The 17,660-nt window shown below is 36.5% G+C and overlaps 1 protein-coding gene across 1 annotated transcript; it reads right to left on the reverse strand.

Annotated features, from left to right (window-relative positions):
• Positions 1–203: 203 nt before the first annotated feature.
• On the reverse strand, positions 204–16,546 carry DECR1 (2,4-dienoyl-CoA reductase 1). The gene is made up of 10 exons (XM_041464397.1): positions 16,420–16,546; positions 13,007–13,209; positions 12,030–12,087; positions 11,793–11,879; positions 9,365–9,512; positions 6,018–6,117; positions 4,675–4,747; positions 2,562–2,708; positions 2,193–2,255; positions 204–2,100 (listed from the first exon to the last, which is right to left on the reverse strand). Exons 1-10 carry the CDS (start codon positions 16,486–16,488, stop codon positions 2,041–2,043), a joined length of 1,008 nt encoding a protein of 335 aa, XP_041320331.1. The 5' UTR covers positions 16,489–16,546; the 3' UTR covers positions 204–2,040.
• Positions 16,547–17,660: the final 1,114 nt, after the last annotated feature.

Raw genomic sequence — 17,660 nt, forward strand, 5'->3', positions numbered from 1 at the left:
TTGCTTCAGATGGCCAGCTCTGAGGGAATACTGCAAAGTACACCTGTCCTGCTGTTCACAGGCTACAGAAATTACTTCAGGTCACATGAAGTCTATGGCAACTTCAGGGACTGAACATGGTTATCTCCAGTCTCAGTCCAGTACTTCAACCACACAATACACTTAACTATAGTAAGTCACAGAAACCCACAGATGCAAGAGACTGATAAGAACTTATTTTTATTGACAGCCTGTCACCAGAGGATAACCTACTAGACATTCCAGAGAAATAATTTATGTTACCACATCTCACAAACATACATTTGAATTTTTCTCTGAAGCACTTTTTTTCAAATGTCAAAGTCTTATATGCAACTGTATCCCATATAAGGAGACAATATAATTATATGCAAAGGATGATGAGCAAAAATCAGTGTATATGGGCCTAACTTCTCAGTTAATTCACTTTTTGGGGAAAAGACATGGCTGTCATGTCAGAATTTGATCTTGACAACACACCTACAAAACCCAAGTTACCATAAGAAAGCTTTCCATTGTGCACAAGAACACCTTGAAGGCTGCTCCAATAAACACAGCTGATCTGTTTTATTATCAGAGGCTGTTAAATCCCACATACGACCATCACTTACAGGAGAAAGGCACGTGGAAGCCTGCACTAATACAGTCCACACTTTCAGCAGAATACATCTTAGCTTGTTCCAGATTTGTAATAAGGCAATCAAGTGACTTCAAAGTCAGATGCTGGCATATGTTAAGTATGCCCTGGTTTGTGTAGAAAAATACAGGACTGCCACCAGCACCTGAAGGAAGAAATCCTTAAATTGATTCTATTGTCTTGACTCTTAAATCATTGTATCAGTCTCAAAGCACATAAAACTATGTACATGCTTCTATGTGGGGACAGGCTGAAGCTCTGGTTAAACACACACCAAAAAAAAAAAAAAAAGCATCCATTTCAGGTTGTAAAGGCCAGAGGCTGATAATTTCTTTGAAGAACTCCAGCCATTGTCTGAGGCATGAGTGACAAAATCTACCAACTCTCTAAATTTGGATAAAAGAGGAAGAGCAATTTTTTTATTACCTGTTTATCTGGGATGGATAAATTGACTAGATTCAGAGGTAATGACATCTAGAAGTTTCTTTAGTACCAGCCTGTGAATGCAAATGAAACTTAAGGATTTTTTGTACATTTCAACAAATGAGGTTTCAACACTTTCAGTCCCAATATACCAATATCCCATTAACAGTCTAAAATAAACCGCTTTTTATGGAGAGCTGCCATAGTCACCCGTATGTAAAAACAAATGATTTTCAGCTTCTCATTTTCAAGAACATTAACTTCATCATGAAAAAGAGCAAGCTCCTTAGAAAGGCACTGCAGGTCTGTAAATGCCATTTTTAAAGTTCAGAAAAAGATAATTAACAGACTGAAAATGTCACTAAAGATGAGACCAAGACAGTTAGGCATTTCAAGATTTCCTAAGTAACCACAGGAGTTACATCTTTTCTCAGTGAATGCAGTCCTACTAATAATGTGAAACTGTATCTGCAAGTTTAGAACTTCTTATTGAAGTGTGAAGATTAGAACTTAGTATTTTGTTTCTCTCTTCAGATTAATGATTAGATTCAGTTATGATACCACTGACATGCTATTGGTACTACAATATTAAGAGACACTTTCATACATCTGAGAAAAAAAAATCCTCTGAAAGATCAAAAAAAAACCAAACAAAGAAACAAAAAAAACCACCTGAAAAAACCCCGACCACACTGATTGTAGACCATGGCATGGCTGTGGAAGACAATCTAAAGACCAACGAAATATTAGTGACCAACAATAGTCGTTCACTATTGGCAAGAGAATAGATTTTACATTGGAAAAATATACAAACTATATTCAAAATACAACAATTTTAAAATATTTTATTGAAATTAGCATAAAAAAAGATTTTGAAGGCTATTTCTCAATTGGTTATTTCTAAATATTAATGAAAAAGTAGTGGTTCATTTCCAAGAATCTCCACCATAAAGTTATGTACTTTAGGAGCCTTTTGTTTTTCTGATCATTGCTTCCATCATATCCCACTGCTCTTTGGTAACCTAACAAAAGAAAAGAGATTTTATTGGAATTTCATATCATATTTGCACATCAAAGTGTCTGAATGTAAAATAGCAAACAAGGAAATTAATACCCTCTTCAAATCATTGAATTCTCCTGCCATAGAAACATATTCTCCACCATCCATTCTGATAACCTAGAAAGAGCACAAATGGTGTATTTAGTAATTGTGTGATTTCTGCAGTATTCCCTTGCTCTGAACTGTGAAAATAAATTTTACTGATTTAGGTGAAAAAAGCCTATACTCAAAATAATGCAATGCAATCACTTTAAAAAGTTTTTTAAAGGTGCTAACAACCATGCACTACACTTTAAAGATGAATAATACTTGTAAAGAATTTTAAATCAAGATATTTTGTTTCATTTCTGAAACCAAGGCTTTAAAAAATATCAGCAACACTCACACCATCATCAGGTACAAACAAGATCAACCAAAACTCACTGCTCCATTAACCCAGCTTGCATAGTCACTGCAGAAATATGCAGCAAGATTTGCAATTTCTTCTATAGTTCCCAGACGACCACAGGGAATCCTCTCAATTATCTTCTTCTCAAATGCACCTGTTGGGTCAAGGCGGCTAAAAGCACCCTGAGAATTAAAAGAAACATTAAAAAAGAAGTTATAACAACATCAGAAAATAAAATGCAACAGAGATTTGACTCCACAGACACGATATGGAAGTTAATATTTGTGAGTAATCTGTCTACACCCTAATTGTCAGTAGCATAAAAAAGAAAGAAGTAAAAAAGAAAAGCAATTTATCCCTGTTGCACTGATATGCATCTACTGATGATAAGCTGGAATTTAATCCATTTGGGATAAGTCACCCACCATCTATGTGCAAGAAACAAAAGGGTTTAATCATCTTATTTTCCTCAAACACCCTTGATAAACATTTGAGGAAATAACCAAAACTCAAAATTGCTGCATGGACAGAGGAGAGGAACAAGGGGGAAGAGGAACAGGAAAGTGACCAGAAATAAATTACAGATGGCAGAGTAAATAAAATGGAAAAGAAAAAACCATCAAGTTCAGTTAAATTGCAGCAACTGCTAAAGCTAAAGGAAGTCATCAGAAGCTTTGGTACTTGAATAGCTTAAAATGGCATGGGAAATAAAAGGGTTTTTTCCTGCTCCACCACAAGGAAATAACCGCCTCACTCAAAATCAGAAATGTATCAGTAACATTTATGTTAAATTACTGGAGTCAGGATTTAAAACACATTGTAATTCATGTAATCATGGCTGCAAGCATGCCATTTAAGTATTCTATTGCCATGTTTTTAATTGCCACTTTATAAGCCTAACAGTTCTGTGCTTGTATGTCTTGTTCTTTTCCCATCATGACTTAAAACAGTTAAGTTTTAAAGCCACTGATATTGCCTCTAAGGCAGAAAATCTTGATTTTACAATATGCAAATATGCTGTCTGCCTTTTTATGCTTTCAGGGAAATTTCAAGTTGGAACCATACACCAAATGTAGCATTTTATTAATAACACACATTATCTCAAACAGGTTATACACTATTAGTTCAAAAAAGGAACAATAACTGGAGGTAGCACTATAGACACTTAAATCCCTTAACTTGCCAAATGTTTTTCTTCTCCTTTTACTTAAATATACACAAGATACAAGGCCTGGAGAACTTCTGGTCTGATCCTTTAATGGTATTTCAACATTCTTATAATCCTGCCAATTCTGCCACTTATTTTTCTTTCTAGTGAAAAGAGTCAAAACTAAGTTTTTCAGTGTATCATCTAAAACTGACAAGAGGGGAAAAGGAAAGAATAGTAAATAAAACAAACAATAAAGTGAAAAAGAACCAACTCTGCACCCCTATTCCCAAAATAACAGCAAAAACAACTGTGAAATATTTTACAGGAAGAAGTAATACCATCATTATAGTTGTTAGTGCTCATAATCATAATAATTTGATTCAATGGGAAATGGATCCTCCTTTTTCTCTTCTTGCAGGACTGCTTTCTGTGTTCTTCCTGTTCCAGCTGCTCTGGATTACTTCCTTCAAACCCTCCAGTCCTCCTTCTCACTCACTTCAAAGCTTCTCAAATCCTTGCCAACTTAGTTTTTCTAGTTTTGAAATTTTCAAAAAAACTAGTGAGATTCTGTTCCCATATACCTAAAAGAGATTCTAAGACTTTGGAATGTTTCATATGTTTTGTTTAAAAATTAGAGGTTCAGGCAGAAACAAGAACTTTACTTCAACAAGTGTAAAAATTCACTCCACTTGACAAACGAAGTACACAGAAATAAGAATCATCATTAAGTACTTTGATATATCAATTCTTTCAAACACTAAAAAAAAAGGTTCTGTTTATATCAAGTGTAGTAGAGGGGACAGTGGCAGGTCTTAGAAGTTCAAGAAATCCTATTTTACAAAAAGACTAAGAGGGAAGCATGTTCAGTATTCCAGCACAGTCTTGACTATCATGGAAATCATATTAGAATTTACAGCTACAGAAAAGTTAGACTGTTGTGAAGTTAAGTCTGTACTACAAAGCATATTCAAGGCTGTGTTTCACTTCATGCCATGTACCTTTGTTTTTATTGGACCTGGTTGAATCACATTGAATCTCATGCCGTATCTACCCCATTCAGCCGCAAGAGACCTAAAAATCCATTAACAGAATGCATCAATATTTAAAACACAATATTGTAATCCTATTCAGAAAAAAAGAAATTAAACTTTAATCAAATGTGTAAATATTAGAACATTCCTTAAGCAGATAATTTCTAATTAAAGGGGTTTTTTTGTGCTTAACAAAATCATTTCAGAGAAGCAAAAAAAAAAAATCTCATTCACCAACAGAGGAATATTGTAATCATAGGTAAAGCAGGGTGAAGGAGCAATTCTTTCTCCACTGCAAATCACAGATGGTGCTGGCACCTGAATTCCTTACCAAACAACCATTAGGCCATCATCTTTCTGTGGCAATTTAGACTATCCCACAAGTACACATTTCTAACATTTGCAACACAGCTCTCACTTTATGTTTTGAAATAAAACCAGAGGATATATTCTAAAACAGGACCACTAGAATAGTTTTGCTTTATAACATTTTCTCTGCATGATGAGTACTTTGGATCTACTATAATGAATGAATTAGCTGAGTCATAAAGTCTCTGCAAAGTACACATTTCCGTTACAGCTCTGTAGAACAGAAATCAAGACCATTACTCAGTCCCTCATTTTCTTCCAGATAAAGAATTCTAGTTTTTTAGTAATTCTAGAATTACTAAAAGGTTTCCAATCTATTCAATTCTTTCTGCTGAAGTGCAGAGGAAAGATCTATGTGCTATGAAGGACTAGCCTGAAATTAAAAATGAAAGAAATCCTTTTGTTTGCTGAGCACCATGAATATGTCAACATGATACTGTTCTGAACTAAGTAGAACCGCAGACTTTAATTTTAAATACTGACAGGAAACAAATTTGTTGATGAATTTAAACAGAGCTGAAGCCACACTATACTGCACTCAAATAACAGGCATGTATTTTCCTCTGACAAAAGAATGTAGAAGGTGCTATAGATCTCAAACAGTCCCCTTAATAGCTGCTTACCTATGCTGGTTCACCTGTGAGAATGCAAGAGAACCTGATCATCAAAACTGTGTGAAACTAACTTTGGAACTTGCAATTGCCAAAATAAGTATTTCTACTTGTCCTTATCTCTGTCTTGTAAATAAACCAGTAGCAGTTTATACTTCCCTCTGAAAGAAGCTGTCAGCATACTATTTTCTTGCTGGGATACTGAAGCTTGGACTGAATTCTTGTGGAACAGTGAAACAGGGGGACTACTAGTGAGCTCCATTTTTATAGACCAATTACCCCATCCTAAGGATGTGAAAACCAAAGCACAAATTTTGCTGTATTACTCACTTGCTCATTGCTTCTACACCAGCTTTGGCAGAGGCACTCGGCAACACAAATCCTGAACCACTCTCTGCATAAATTGTTGTAATAGCCAGGAATGCTGCTCCTAGAAGGTGCAAAAAACATTTAAACACAACCCTGAAGATCAAACTCTCAAGTTCAGGTAAAAGCAAGCTAAATGGTATAGAAGATTTCAGCTCAAGTGGTAGGGATACCTTTTCACTCTGGGCAGTGAAAAAGGCATTTTAAAAATACAGTGTTTGAAACTTTCTTTCCAAGCCTTTTCATTTCAGTTCCCTCTTTTGCATGAGTGTTAAGAGTTGTTCCAGGTATGTGCAAATAGCTATTGAATAGGCTCTGAAGGTCTAAGCCCTCAGACTTCCACTGATAATGAACTTAATGCATAAATTAGTCTAACTGAAGTGAAGGCCTAAGATCTTACAGTGTTTTTTCAGAAGCTGCCCCAGTCTAGTTGTCAGTAACCAGACATTTTGTCCTAAATTCATCAATTACTAAGTGGGGAGAAAAAACCCAAAAAAACAACAAAACAAAATAAAACCACAAAAAAAAAACCCAAACAAAACCCCCCACCAAATAAAAAAAATCAAACTCAAAACAAAAAACCAACCAAACAAAAAAAAAAAAGGAAAAAAATCAGCATTAATGGTTAGGTTTGGCATAATCTCAAATTAACAGATGAGGGCTTGACTCAATGTTTATGCAGAGAAATAAAGATTTTAAAGAAATTTTCAGAAGCTTTTTCAGCAGCAGAGCCAATTACAGAGTGAACCTGTATAACATTTCCTATTATTTCCACTACAAACTCCATTATAAAATAACTACTTTCTTTTATATGCTATATTCTACAACACATTTAGTAAAAAAATTCTAGAATATAATGGAAACTGCAACTACGTATTTAATCTTTCTTTTATAGAATCCTGCAAATTATATCCGATCAATGACTGGCATGAGCTTACTGTAGCTGGGAAATGAAGGACAAGGGATGACAGTTCACTGCTTACGTCACAGTAACTAAAATAACTGTTCTACTTGCTGTATTTCAAAAATAATTTCATTAGAATAGCTGTCCAGGGGATATTTCTAAAACAATATACACTTCTGATAAATTGCATGTAAGTAGACTCAGGTAAAAAATTACAGTAATATTACACAAGAGAAACTATAAAGAACCAAAAACAAGCACTAATTGAAATGCCAGCAGATATCCTGAAACCATGGGCCCTGTTTATAAAAAAGGAGTCTTCACTGAGAGACTTTGAAAAGAAAAATCTACCCAGGCAAAAAAAACATAGAACAACATTGAAGTTATCTACAGATGATTGTTAATTACACATTTTGTAGAATTAAAACACTGATTTTCTTTTTAAATATAGGTTAAATAGAGGTAAGCTAGGTGAACCTAACACAGAAGCAAGAATAACTGAAATTTACAGCTCTGATACTTAAAGAACACTTCAGCTCATACACAACTTTTATTTCTAAAGCCTATATTCATAAAACGGACAATAACTTATCAATTAGCTCCTCTCACTTTGTAAAAATAAGTAACATACTAGCAGATTACAAATTCCTTTTAAATACCAGCACAAACTTGCAGTCTAAAAGCAGAGAACTTTTATTTACCACATTAGACTTAATGAAGGTCACACTGCAGACCTAAAGGACACCCCAGTGTTCTAGAAACTGTCAGTTCTGTAGCATCCTCACAGACTGCTCTGAAATATTTGCACTAGATAGCATCACTTTAGAAACCAAGGTCTCTGCTCAAACTAAAAAAAACCAAGCAAGTACAAAGAAAATGAAGGTGAGAAGACAAACACATACACATGACTTACTTAGAAAAACATGTCTTAAAGAAAGCCTTAAACAGAAAGTCTTATTTACAGATGGACTCCCCTAGAAAGAAGACATGCAAGTAGTAGCAAAAGAAATTCAAATGTTTTGGAAGCTTAGAAGTCAAAGAAAGAGAGACAGCATGAAGGTAAATGATATCTGGATTTTACCAAATTTGAGGACAGAGGTAAGGAAAGCAATGTTGTTCATTCAACAACAATAAAAACAAAAACATGTTTGATTTCAGATTTCACATTACTATATGGGCACACCATGTGCATCTGGAAGACCATAAGGCAACCCATTTCAATGGTCTGCCATAATGATATATTAACTCACAGCTGGGGATGGGTTTGCCATGTGGGAATATCAGCACTAGAATGGAAATTAATTTTCCATGTGCTGCTAAAATATAGAGGGAACATACTTGTATACTAACAAAAACTGTTACAGAGCCACTGAAACAACATTAATTTAATATTGTTATAGTTAATTAGTATAAACGCATAGAATACTTTTTGGAGAGGATTTTGAACAAATTCAGCTGATTAAGAGGTTAAAGAAATACCAGTGTAAATACAAAAGTAGTATTTCAACACAGTGGTTGTACCTAGAAAACAGGGCTCAGTAGTGAGGGCACATGGAAAACCGTAATTATATCCCTGCTTTTAAATTAATTTGGCATTATATTATTCTGATCTCATAAAATAGACTCATTGTTTTTCAGTTTATAACTGGAATGTAAAATGAAAGCAGTTCTTTGTAAATAATCTGTGATATAACACAGAAGGGCATACATCACCTTTCCTTTTAAAACAATAATCTGGTTAAATAAATCTTTGGCTAAAGAGTATATAAAAGAACATATTTTTAAGGTGAAATTGTGTGATATTGATATTAAACTTCTGTGATATTGAATTAAACTTCTAGGTAGTCCAGAATTAAGAATTAAACCTGGGAAAATAAAATCCAATACTGACTTCAACTTCAAAGTTCTTTTTCAAATTATCTTAAAGGTATTATTCTCTAGTACTATTAGTCATACAGCACAGCTGTAAATTTTATTTTACTGTAGGAGGAAAATTCAAAGGGGTATCCTGACTTCTTGTTCATTTAAAGAAATATCCCATGTTCAGTTCAATGAAATTAACATGCATAGAGCAAATTCAGAAGAAATAATAGCTTTTTTCTTTTTCAACACAAAGCTTTATTTTTTTAATTTTAAAAATGTTTTACAACTACAACTCTGCAATTAGATTTTTATATTTGGCCTCAGTTGGCCTGTGGACTCAATTGTAAGGCCCGATACTACAATGAAGTAATTGTTAGCCAGATCTACTGTGTGATACTTAAGTACAGCTTTCACTGAAAAACTTCCTTTCTAGAAGAGTGTTAAAAATTGTATTTCTCTTCTCACATGAACTCTCAAAACTGGCTATAATAATAGTAAAGCAAGGAAAGCAAGTTCAAGTAACATGTCACAATGCTTAAGATACCTTTTTGTACTTTAATGAGCTCCTTTCCAATTTCCAGAGTTACAAAAGCAGTACCATTAAGTACAATATCAGTTATTGTTTTCCAGGCATTAGCAGAAAGTCGTTCAGAAGGGGAAATAAAGTTTCCAGCTGCATTGTTTATCACAACCTGAAACACATGAAAGAAAAGAGTTAACTAAAAATAACTCTTCCTGAGACAAAAGTAAAGAATTTACAAGGAGCTTTTTAGTGTTTCCAGGGACAAAAGTAAAAATACTCTCATTGAATGAGGTATGGGGGGCAGGGAAAGAAGGAGAATAATCCAGAAGAAATTTTACCATCTGCAGCACAGATGAAGTATCAGTAACAGAAAATAAGCTGTATTTCCAAACTACTGTATTGAGGAACTGTATAATATAGAGGCTGACTTAAGTCACTGTTTTCCACAGTGTCTCAAGTACATCCTAAGAGAAAAGTTTGCTCCCTTGAAGTTTGCATCAAATTCCAGCATGACATCTATTGAATATAACGGATGCATGGGAAGAGAAGCAAAACACAGGACCTGATAACTAAAGTCTGGATGAAATGACTGCTGCACAACAGGAATTAAAATCAGTCATGATGAGAATATTATGATACAATGTTGTATCATAATATAGTTGCAAACAACTACTACAAAACTTCTGTTGAATAGATGTACCTCCATCACTTCTTATGAACAATTATCAGGTAGAGGATACTTTCACTTCAGGGGACTAAGCATCATATTAGCAGTATTTAAAACAAAAATGATGTAGCCAGATCTAGTGTATTTAATAATATAATGCATTGAAGAATAAAATTATGTACTATTAATGGAATGGAACCTTGATTCATGTAAGTTTGCACATAAAACAAACTATTTGTCCTGAAGAACTTCTGGGCTAAATTCTAATGAAGATATTCAAATTTTCAATAACAAAACAGAGCAGAGTACATATTACATGAATGTGAAACTAATAATATGCAGCAGCCATAAATTATACATATGGATATATGCCTTTAAATTTAATTTAAAGGCCTCCCTGAAATGTGAAGGAAAAAAATCCAAATACCTTGAGATACTAAGGAGGTTACTTGAATCACTGAATAAATAAAGGAATGACACAACAATAGAACTATGAACTAAGAACTGTACTGTATGATCTTTGAGGAATATAGAACTGCCAAAATAAGCCATGACAAAAGAATTACTGCTTTCTAATTGGGAGTAACATTCTTGGGAATGGAATGAACAAAACAAAGCTGGAAGGACTTTCAAGTTTCTGTCTTTGAGATCTCACCTCAGATGCAGTGTGGCAGTGAGTGATACCCAGGATTCATAAACTAACATCTCATTTCTGCAACTAAGAGAAAAACTGGACAAAAAGAACTGAATATTCAGTTTACTCTGCCATCTATCTTAAACACATAAAATACATGAAATTAAAGAGAAGGTAGATGCTTGCAAAGAACAAGTAATGGAAAGCATTTATTCAGAAAATTACTGGTGCTCTAAAAATGTACTATACAGGAAGAAATCTCCTCCCTCTCTGCACACATGTAAAACCTGAAGATCATCATTTTGACTTAGGCCAAAAACTGCCTTAACTAACAGTCAAAATACTATCCAGAGAATCTTGTCTACAAATCAGGACAGTGAGCTGCCTTATTTCTAGCACTGTTTTATAGCATACAGCTATACAGCTATATAGCCTACAATTTCTCTACTTCTATCAATATTTAAAATTCAGTAGGTTCTCCACCACATTGGTATAAAGCTCCTCCTGAATGCAAACTGTCAAAAACTGACATACAATAATTTTAAATTTACAGTAAATAGTTTTAAATCTGGCTGTCCTTTACATTGATGCTGCATCATCACACTTTCTATCAGCCAGCAGAATCCAAGTTATCTCACAATCACATCAGAATTTGGTGATTATCATCTTTCAGTTTCTGAGAACTTAATCTTCAAATTGGAACCTTCTTTGTGTATATCAATAAGCTAAGCAAGGATCAAAGAAGACATTTATGGTTATTTCCATTCCTAATTTGTGAAGCATTGTGTTAAGATGTAATTCAGTAAACACAGGTAAATCACCTTTTCAGGAGGATTTAAGGGCAATATTCCAGTCCCTTAATTCAAAGAATTTCTCCAGAATTGTCCTATTATTTGAAATGAGATGTTAGACCTCAGAGTAAGGGTAAAAATGTTTTGTCTACTTGGCCACCAAATATTTTAAGAACCACAGGAATAGAGTAACTGGTCTAACTATGAATGTTAGCTTTACCTTGAAGTACTGCCACTGTTCTATCTAGTCCTTTTAGACTCCATTAACTTTTTATCTTATTAAGTTTCTTCACACCTACTATACAAAGTATTTTCATTAATGAAGAATGAGTTCTTTCCTTTCCCTAGAAGACTTACATCAGGATGTCCTGCCACTTGGATTGTTTCAGCAACAGCATTCTTAACTGAAACAGGATCTCTCACATCACACTGGATGGCATGAACCTAAAGAATAATGGAAAGGCAGTTTTAATACTTAAAAACTGTATCATTCATAAATTAAACAAGTCCACAGAAGCATACAAATACAAAAAAAAAATCTAATAAAATGTAGAGTATAATACGTAACATATTCATAATTCTGCAAAAATTTACCTTATTCCCTGTTTTAGAAGAAATTTCGTCTGCTGTTCCTTTCAAAACATCCAGCTTCCTAGAAATAATTAACATCCCTTATGTCAGTCAAATGCAATTACAATTCAGATTACCAAAATCTTTTTTTTTTTTCTGAGCTAATATGAAGTATAACTTAAAATATGTGTGTGTGCACATGCATGTTGCTGATTTTCATCAATTAAAACTATGATTAAAACTATGCTTAACCACTAACTTTCTGAAAGAAAACTTTAAGTAATTTATGGTTAGTGTTACTTTAAAGCAACTCAGAAGTGACAATGGTAAGAGACTCTAAAGCTAAGCAACACGTGATAAGCCAGAAAAAAAGCACACAATCATAACAAATTTAGTTTTAGCTACTACTCTACTAGTATTTATAACAGACATACATATTCACATTTAAAACTAAACAAATTACTATTAGGATGAATGTCACACCACTTCTGTTTGATTTAAAATGAGATTGTTTTTCTAGACTTTGCTGAAGTGCTTCTAGACTCTACTGCGTACTTGAGAGCTGTAGAAAATCATCATTAAAGGAAAATCAAGGCTCTTGTTGAAAGTCAGAAGAGGAATGGATTTAATTCTTTATTGTAATTTAAATCTGTATCAAGAACACCTGTAATAAAATTTATTACTGTTCAATACTGCCCATTGTAAATTTTTGTTCTCTTTAAGGCTTTAGTTGAATTAATGAGTAATATTTGAGGTTGTTTATTCTGCTGCCACATTTCACAAAACTGTGCTTAGTTTATTTCTTCCTACTGTTTTTTATACCATTAAACATCTGCAAACAAATCTGCAAGTTTCTAGAATCCACAACAACGACATTGTAATTTAAATGTGTACTGCAACAGAATAAATACAATAATTTTTTTCTGGTTTGTAAGGAAGAAAACATCTATTCAGCAGTCAGTACTATATGAAAGTTCTAAACCATCTTCATTAATATTTACCGGCTTGCTATAACACACTTGGCACCTAAACTGGACAAAGCTGTTGTCATCCCTTTGCCAAGCCCAGTACCTCCACCAGTTATAAAGGCCACTTTCCCTTGGAAGGTATTTGGTGGCAACATCACTTTTTGAAGAGGTGAGAAGAATGCAGCTTGTGGTGCACTGCGGTCTTGATGCAGCACATTTGGCCCACGGCTGAAAAACTGAAAGAAAAAACCCAGAAAAGTTAGGTTTTTCTCCTTTCTGTATGCAGGACTGTTACACAAAATCAGATTTTCCTATGGCAGTGGAGGTGACAACCATAACTCCCTTTTTAAAACTAAATATATATGAATATAAGGATGACTAGATCGTATTATAGCAACATAAATGGGCCTTTACTTAAATGCTATCACTAGACTAGGAAAGCACTTGAGCTATTTTTATATATTACACTGCAACTAGAGAACTACTGAAAAAACACTTCAGTCATGCTTCTTGCTACTTCATGGATTTTTTGTATCTATCACTTCCACTAAAGCATGAAAACCATTAACAACTAATTACAGAAGGACTTGGCCGTCAGATTGACATAGGCACTGTAATTTATGCACAAACAAATCCATGTGATTTTGGTTACATATGTATGTATTTACAAATTTAAAATCTTCAGTAATAGACTCATGACTTTGATCCTTTACTACTGCATCCAACCAAACCTTCTTCTTTACTGGAGAACAGGACAGAATCAAACTTTACAAGACCTGCCCTAATGGCAACTGGAGCTGCTAAGGAAACCAATGTCATCTCCCAAACAAAACTGGGCAGGGTTGGGATATCAGCATCACACTCTAGCCCAGCAGAAATACCATATACAGTACATTAGCCTCGGAAGGGTTAGTCCCTGCAAAAAGATACATGGTTGGAACATGTTTAAAAACAGACATGAAAAGAGAAAAAAAAATCAGTATTACATCTAGAAAACTATGCTAGTAAGAAAATACTCCACAAATGTGATGAGAAATTTGTGATGTCATCAAGAAAGTTGCAGCAAAAATGGTGAACAGGATATTTCTAGCATCCTAATATGCTAAACTAACTCAAGCCCTAATCTAAGTATTGAATTAAATGCCTTGGGACAGCAGCACTACAGTAATAATTGAGAAATTCCCTTATTATTTAAAATACAAAAGTTACCATAACCTGAAGTTGCAAATGCTTCCAAGTACAACAAAACTAGATTTACTTTATTTTTGATGTGCAAATGTAAGTTATACCTATTTTCTCTGGTTTTACCTTGTACTTGAGCCTTTAATGTACTTAATAAAAAAAAAAAAAACAAACCTGATACAATTTTGTGAAAGAGTGAAAGGTTACTCTTGTATGATCCTGTTAAGAAAACTGTGCAATTGTTCAACAGAGCGACATGAAGAAGAAAGGCAGGTTTAAAATAGTAAAAATATTGCATCTTATTCTTCTGTTCACTAATACACATTTTGAACATTACAATTAAGAGACAATATATTTAGTGGCAGATGATTACTCTGTACTCCCCACAGTTACAATGCATTGTGGGTTTCACAGACCTTGAAGTTGGCCTGCAGAAGTGTGCACATGAATCTTTCTGTGTGGTAACACATATACCTAAGTAACTCAGGTGAAGACAGAGGTATTAAATTATCTGTGGAATTACACAGATAATTTAATACAACTTGAAGTATGGTGCTAGTAACACCAGGGTCACAGTCTCAGTCCCTGTATTCACTTAGGAGTTGGACTCGATCCTTGTGGGTCACCTTGTGGGTCCCTTCCAACACAGAATGTTCTGTGAAAAACTAAAATTGAGTTGAATTGAAGAGCTGGAGCCACTACATAGGACAAAATTCAGAAGGCAAAGCTTGAACTAGAGCTAGAAGTATCACATTTGTAAAACACTACTGTTTTTTAATTCTCCCAGTGAAAATAAAATTTGCATGCTTTCACGGAGTACCAGGATACTACTAAGCCTCCAGGAAAGGGAAATGTGAAGGTTCTCTTTTGGGACTTTCTTAGTAGCTCCCTGATCATCTCTCTTCAGGAAAAAAGCTCCCTCTGGAGAATTTCAGCTCATGGCAGAGACTGCAAATCAAGACAACATTTGGACTCCCCCTTCCTTCAGGACATGCAGATAACCTCTGTGAGTGCTGAGACTCCCTGATCAGGGGTCTGGTAGTGACAGACACAGCCCAGTCTTCTTGCCCTCCAAGAAAGAAACACTGCAAGCAGCTTTCCTTCTGCTCCAGCAGGGAAGATTAGGACATGCCATAAAACAGAGGAAAGCAGAAGGCTGCACCAAGACTAATAAAGTACAGCAATGATAACCAGCCAGTAAAGTTGGTATAATTGAGCAATCTTTTAGTCAGACTGCTATCATCTCCTTATTGGCTTGCACAAGAGGCTTCTATGACAGCATCCATGCAATTTAATCATTCCACTGCTTAAGGCTGAGATTTTAAATTAAATCTCAGGTGTAAACAGAGATATAAAGAAGCCAGTAAACAGCTTTAAAAAAAAAATCAAACAACAAAACCATAAATCACTGACCAACGAAAAAACAACCTTTACCCAGGGGGTGGAAGTGAACTGTGAAATAAGTACAGAAAGCCATCTCACAAACACAAAAGTAGTCACTGGAAAGAAGCCCTGTGCTCGTGAAGAACTCACTGGAAATGGCCTCCAGCAAGATCCACACAGTTACAGAATCATAGAATGGCTTGGACTGGAAAGGACCTTAAAGATTATCTTGTTCCAACCTGCCTGCCACGGGCAGGGACACCTTCCACTGTAACAGGTTGTCCAGAGATCCATCCAACCTGATCTTGAACATCTCCACAGACGGGGCATGCACAGCTTGTCTGGGCAACATCTCCAACCTAAAGCACCCTCCTTCAATCTGAATCCATTCCCCTTGTCCTGTCACTACATGCCCTTGCAAGAAGTTCCCCTCCAGATTTCTTGCAGGCTCCCTTCAGGTACTGGAAGCCTGTCATAAGGCCAACTCGGTCACAAGTCAAGCCGCGCCACTGCCTGGACAGCAACATTGCAGCCATTTACCTAAATGGATAGCCCGGCACAGCTGTGCTATCGGGGCCAAAGGGCGACACCATCAAATGGGTGACACGGCAGCGCCCGGCGCTGGGGCAGCAGGCCGTGTGCCGGGCAGCTCAGCCCGCACCTCTGCGGGGGCTCCGCGGCGGACAGGGCCGGCAGCTGAGGAGAACCGAGGGGTGCCCCTTCCCGGCTGCTTCCCCAACCCCGGCAGCGGGAACCGCAGAGCCCTGCCGTGCCCTCCCTCTGACGGAGGGCAGAGCCGGGGCGGCGGGGCAGGAGGTGGCGGAACACCTCCGCTGCGCCGCCCGTCCGCCCTCAGCCCGGCAGCACAGGGAGCGCCTTACCCGCCCGGCGCCGAACGCGCAGGGGCCGCGCACCCCCCGCCGCCACAGCCGCGCCGCCACCGCCGCCATCTTCCCCGCCGCGCTCTGCGCCTGCTCCGCGGGGAGGAGCGGCGGGCAGCGGGGAACCGGCGAGACCGCCCCCGCCCCGGTGCTGCGAAACGTAAATATGTAAACATTTTCTTTAAAGAGGATGTTCTTTGATGTTTGATCCTTGATCTTTGTATACTTTCAAGCCTAATCAACACGAAAGGAGCAAACAAGCTCTAAGCGTTGTCCAGGTGAAAGGCAAATAATTTGTTGGTGGAATTGCCTTGATAAGGCTTAGGGCTTGACATGTTTCAGTGATCTCAGACCTAGAAAAAGATTAACAAAACTTGGGAAGAGGGATGTACTACTGACAGTGGACACAAAGAATTCAGAATTTATGGGCTACAAGGGCATTTGGCAAAATCGCCATAATAAACAAAAACTAATAAAGACAAGTCTGCAACATCGCTGAAGTCAGCTCTGACTGGGTATTTCTGATGGGGGAGATTGCCCACTCACCCAACAGAGGAGAAACACCGAGTATATGGTCTAAACAGCAGGAGAAGTGAGAGAATCACAAACCAATAGAAGATAGAATGCTAATTAGTAAGAGAACTAGGTAACTGGTAGCCAATGAACATGAATGTCCTTTTTTGCTAAAATGTTTAAATAGCGAAAAGTTTTGGTGTCCTTGTGCTGGCCTTGTGGATTTGTCACCCAACACGCCTTTCTGCACAGAACTGTAAATAAAACAAATGTGGATTGCCTCTTGCACACCAGATGAAAGAACCTATTTTGGAACAACACAGGGGCACCTTCTCGGCCACAGCCACTGCCCCGGTGCCCTCAGTTCCAGCTGTGGGAGTTGGAGAATGCTTGATTTATCTGTGCTGAGCACAGAGACTGACTGATGGAAAAAGTAATCACTGATACCCACCCATTTGTTACATCTTGGTAACCACAGAAACCTGCAGAGTCGTACCTACTCATAAGGAAGGGTAAGGGGTTGGAGGAGTAGCATGGTAGCTGTAAGAACCTACAGATTTAATAAAGCTTCAGGTTTTGATATAGTTTAATGAATCTACGCAGTTACAAAACTTGGCATGAAAGACAACAGATCTATCAGTGGGTCTGTGCTATCAACTTTTGAGTTAAGAATTCCAGGCAAACTGGTTACACACCACTGTGGGAGTTCAGAGGAAGCAGAATTTAAA

This window comes from Pyrgilauda ruficollis, unplaced genomic scaffold, assembly GCF_017590135.1.
Source record: "Pyrgilauda ruficollis isolate IOZ18807 unplaced genomic scaffold, ASM1759013v1 scaffold18, whole genome shotgun sequence".
In the NCBI taxonomy this organism is placed as follows: domain Eukaryota; kingdom Metazoa; phylum Chordata; class Aves; order Passeriformes; family Passeridae; genus Pyrgilauda; species Pyrgilauda ruficollis.